The sequence below is a fragment of the Oryzias melastigma genome, linkage group LG13 (genome assembly GCF_002922805.2).
Source record: "Oryzias melastigma strain HK-1 linkage group LG13, ASM292280v2, whole genome shotgun sequence".
Lineage (NCBI taxonomy): Eukaryota > Metazoa > Chordata > Actinopteri > Beloniformes > Adrianichthyidae > Oryzias > Oryzias melastigma.
In genome coordinates this window covers 20,014,164-20,018,755 of record NC_050524.1, presented here as the reverse complement: position 1 = coordinate 20,018,755, position 4,592 = coordinate 20,014,164, and the positions used below count along the sequence as shown (strand labels likewise).

The following is a 4,592-nucleotide window of genomic DNA, read 5'->3' as shown; positions in this document are numbered from 1 at the left end:
CAGCAACAGAAATAGTCAGTACAAAGTTTCCCTGCTCTGCTCCATTCTGATGTATCCACATGCAGACAAATAGATCCATTAACGTCTTGATTTTCCTCGCTTGAGCTGGTGAAAACTGTACAGCTAGATATCACTTATTGCTCGCCATTTTTGTAGCTCCGCTCATGTTAGCTTAGAGTTTCGAGGGCCTGGGAGAGAGTGTAAACAATGGTATGATGGGATATCAGTGGAGGCTTACTCCAACAAACTTAGTAACATTTTCTAATGAACTCCTGGCACTTTGCAGAACATGTGTCTTTAAAAAAAAGACACAGGCTTTTGATTTTGGCTAAAACTGCATAATCATAAATAGAAATAAATGAAAAAATGTCAAGCAAAAATACTTTCAGACTTTAGAACTGTTAAATCAGTGGGTTCACTTTCTGATAAAAAATAGATTTATTTTTGCTGGTGTTTTAAACAGAAAACTCTTTACCATCAAGTCTGGCCGAGATGAAGTAAAACGCCTCCAAACGTCAGCTGAGCCACATTTTTCTTTATTTCATTTGAGTTTTTATTCCAAAGACAGATTTCAAATAAATAACAGATCATTTATGTTACAGTCCGGGGGTGGGGGTGGGGGGTTCCTGCAGGCTGAACGTTCACTTCACCTGCAGCTCCACAAAAATCACTCCTGAATTATAACCACACACTCCTGAATCACAAAAACCGCACAACGCTGGAGACTCCGAGGACGGGGTTCAGTCACACGGTTTAACCGAGATCAAACCTGAAACAATAAATGTTCACACGCCACACCCTCTCCTCACTTTGATTTATCAAATAAAACAAGGATTTTAAAGTGATTCCATCCATGAAGCAGCTTTTACCCTTAAAAGGACCTTCAATTTAGCTTAAATGAACAAAGATTAAAGAAAAAGTTGTTGTCCTGATGCTATTTCCTTTTACTAGCTTAAAGATCAAAAGACTGAATCAAAATGTACATTTCTGGATAGATTTTGTTCAAACGTGGCGTTGTGCTTCAGACATCAGGAAGCTCTGATGTGAGATTACCCACAAACGTGGGAGTCGGAGTCTGTCTGTGGGTGGGAGACTAAATAAACCATTGACGGTATTCTAAACGAGCTAAAGGAGAAACAAAGAAAGTGAACCCTCTCCCGACCTGCAGGAAAAGCTGACGGAATGCAGAGGAAACGGAGAACCTGGAGATGTAGATGAACACAAAGAGACCTGAGTTTCTGCTGAAGCTCGGACTGAAGTTCAACAGGTCGGTTTCATTACTTCCATCTGGAAAAACAAGTTGAAGGGTCACACACCTGGACCTGAAGGAAAGGTCACTTTGACCCCTCATCTGCTGCCCCTGTTTTTTATTGTGAAGACTTTTAGAAAAGCTGCTTCTTTCTCTAAGAGGTTGGGAAGATGAGGTCAGAGGACGAGCACCGTTTCAGAGTCTACTGTTGCTTAGAGACACTCAAGTGACTTTTTGATCTGCAGACTTCAGATTAAAAAGCTCTGAAGTCTCAAAATATCATCAGGGTAGATTCAAAGCACAAGTAGGGAAACAACAACAAAACACTTTCCTGTGTTTGGAAAGAGACAACAATAAAACCGGATAAAAAGCATTTTTGTTAGATCTGACCGGAATGTCCAGGAGGTAAAAATAAAGGAAATCAGAGGAACAGTGTTAACAAGTCCTTCAAGTCCAAGTCTCCATCTCTAGTGTTGCTGAACCTGCTTCCTATTTCCCGCCGTACATTCTCTCAATATCCTCCTTATAATGCGTCTTCAGCTCCTTGCGTTTGAGCTTGAAGGCGTCGGTCACTAATCCGGTCTCTGGGGTCCAGGGTTCTGAACTCAGGCGGATCTTACGAGGGATCTCAAAGCGCTCCAACTGGGCTGCAATAAAAAAGCAAACTAATGTTATTTAGTGGAGCAGTGGGACCCCCCCTACACGCCCCCTCCTTTGACCTGCTGTCACCTGTCAGAGCCGCTTCAGTGATGGCCTTCAGAACCAGCTCCTCTATAGCTTTGCTGTTGCACAGCTCCTCCCGCGAGCCGCGGATACCGTACTGACCCGCCAGAGCCAGCAGCTGCCTCTGATTGGGCACCAGGAAGCCAATCACGTACGTCTCATCGCTGCAGGGCAGGAACAGGCGAGGAAGTCAAAGAGGAGGAAACAGAAATGGGTTTGAAGAGTCCAAACGCTGGACCGAATAAGGTGATGGAGCTCATCTCCTTTCATGGAGAGGGATGTCAAGCTGGTCTGAAACCGACTGGAGCCTCAGACTCATAAGAAATTCCAGATGTTCAGAGTCAAAGGTCATAACCATCAAAAACACAAAACATTCTAAATAAAATGTACTTTTTGAAATAACTGACATCAAATGCTGAACTTTTACACAATGTTTAATAAAATGCATATGTGACACAAAAATCTATAGAAAGTAAAGATTTGGTGATATATCGCAATATTTCATTAGGCGAATTTAAAATTGCTGACAAGACGATATTTAATTCATATTTGTGAGCGTCCTTCAGCACCAGCGTCTTACTTTTGTTTTCCACCTAAAACCCCGACCACTAGTTGGCAGCACACTGAGCGGCTCTAAACCGCACCAGAACAACTAGATCTCGCAAGAACCAGCTTGTGCTAAATGTTCATTCTCATTGGTTCAGTCGGCCTCGCGGTTTTTGATGTAATGAGGCATCGACTGCTTAGTATGACTTAGTTTTTTTCTAAAGTCGTACTCTTTAAAAAGAAGTGAAATTGTTCTGGTCAGTCTTGGGATACATTGTAATATGTATCACATCGCAAGACGTGTATCGTGATACGTATCGTGTCAATACACACCCCTAATAGAAAGCCTAAACTCACTATAGAAGTTACACAGTTACTGTGTATTATTTTGGTTGTGTAGCTGCAGCACAAACCTGTTGGCATAAACACAAATGTTGTCAACCAGAGGGCAGTTCTTCAGCGCCGCCTCCACCTTTCCCAGAGACACGTACTCCCCCGCCTGCAGCTTCACCAAGTCTTTCTTACGATCTGCAAACACATGCGAGACTGAGCACGTGCACACTGCTCCAGAGGGCGGGGGGAAGCGCCTGTGTGTATGTGTGTGTGTGGGGGGTCCAGCTGACTGAGTGAGTCTGACCAGATAAGACAGTCATGAGGATGGGATCCATCCTCACTGGTGTGAGATGCTGTCAAAGCTGGAGAATCTGCTGATCTGTGGCCTTCCCTCTTTTCTTTCTCACCGATTATCTTCAGGCATCCGTCGTCATGAACTTCTCCAATGTCTCCGGTACAGAACCACCGCTGGCCGTTCTCGTCCACAAAGAAGTCTTCCTGTTTTTTGGCATCGCATTTGTAGTACCCCATGGTGACGTTGGGTCCTCCGATGAGGATCTCGCCTCTGGGGTGAGGTTTATCGGTGCTCCTGTAACCACCTGAAAGAATGAAAAACTTTTAACTCTGATCTAGGAGAAATAAATCCACCGGTACGTCGAGATTAAAAGGAGCACAATAAAAGTGAGTTGTGAGGCTGAGATAAAAAGGTAGAAGAACAGGGAGACAGCAGCTCTCCTTAGAAGGCTATGGTCTCTACTTTTAGAAAGATGGCGTCCAGTCAGACTGACGGGTGACCTGATCAGTGTTTGTGGAGCTCTCACTCACCTTCTGTCCAGTCTTTCAGCTTGATCTCACAGCAAACCAGTGGACCTCCAACTCTGCCGGTGCTGTAGTCCCACACTGGAACAGAAGACACCCACGCACATGTGAAAGGGAAGCCCCACAGCATTCAGATAGCATAGCAACACAACCTCCTTTGGTTACACACCACTGTTTTCTCAGCTCAAATGACCACAATGCGTTCCAAGTAGGGCTGGGTATTTATCATAATTTCCAGAAAAGATTCAATTCGATTCTCAAGAGCGTGGATCGATTCCGATTTTTATCCATTCTTCAATTCTATTCAATTTTGAGTTTACACATTTACACACATTTCTTCAGAAATCTATTAATATGTTTTGAAGATATTTATATTAATCTGATACAGTTCACATACTGTAAAATATATTAGTTAAATAATGAGATTGTTAATAACATACAGTGTTTCATGGTTTCTCAACAGGAGATCATTAGCAGTCTTCTGCTTCACCTGAAGGCCGTTTCAATTTGGCCACTAGGTGGCGATCGCACTATAGCATTACACCCTATCCCAGAAGAAGAAGAAAGTATGAGCAAAAAAGTCTTTTAGACCACAAATGGTTACTTAAAGATATATTACCTTAAAATAGTTTGGAAAGTTCATACCTGTGTGTGTTTATTTAGTCAGAAATGTATGTTGACGTCGATTGAGCGTTAGCATTAGTCGTCCTATGGGAAATTTCATTAAACGTTAGCATCAAGCTAGCGGACTTTAGCTTTATGTGCTAAATGGATTTATATTTTTATGACTCAATCATTGGTGTGTTACGCTTAAGTCGATTCAAATCGATGTATCGATTTTATCAACCCAGCCCTAGTTTGAAGTCAACAGGTTGAGTACTTTTATGTTTCATAAGCTCCACATTCCCCAAACATTCCCTTG

The 4,592-nt window shown here is 42.7% G+C and overlaps 1 protein-coding gene across 2 annotated transcripts in view; it reads right to left on the bottom strand.

Annotated features, from left to right (window-relative positions):
* Window positions 1-520: 520 nt before the first annotated feature.
* The window catches only part of acsl3a (acyl-CoA synthetase long chain family member 3a), a 31,278-nt gene continuing 27,206 nt past the window's right edge, over window positions 521-4,592 (bottom strand). For both annotated transcript variants that reach the window (XM_024277586.1, XM_024277587.1), the window contains exons 11-15: window positions 3,677-3,751; window positions 3,259-3,450; window positions 2,932-3,046; window positions 1,979-2,136; window positions 521-1,896 (exon numbers count right to left, since the gene is read on the bottom strand). In XM_024277586.1, the coding sequence (XP_024133354.1) occupies window positions 1,739-1,896; window positions 1,979-2,136; window positions 2,932-3,046; window positions 3,259-3,450; window positions 3,677-3,751 (698 nt within the window). In that variant the 3' untranslated portion in view covers window positions 521-1,738. The remainder of the gene's footprint in view (window positions 1,897-1,978; window positions 2,137-2,931; window positions 3,047-3,258; window positions 3,451-3,676; window positions 3,752-4,592) is intronic.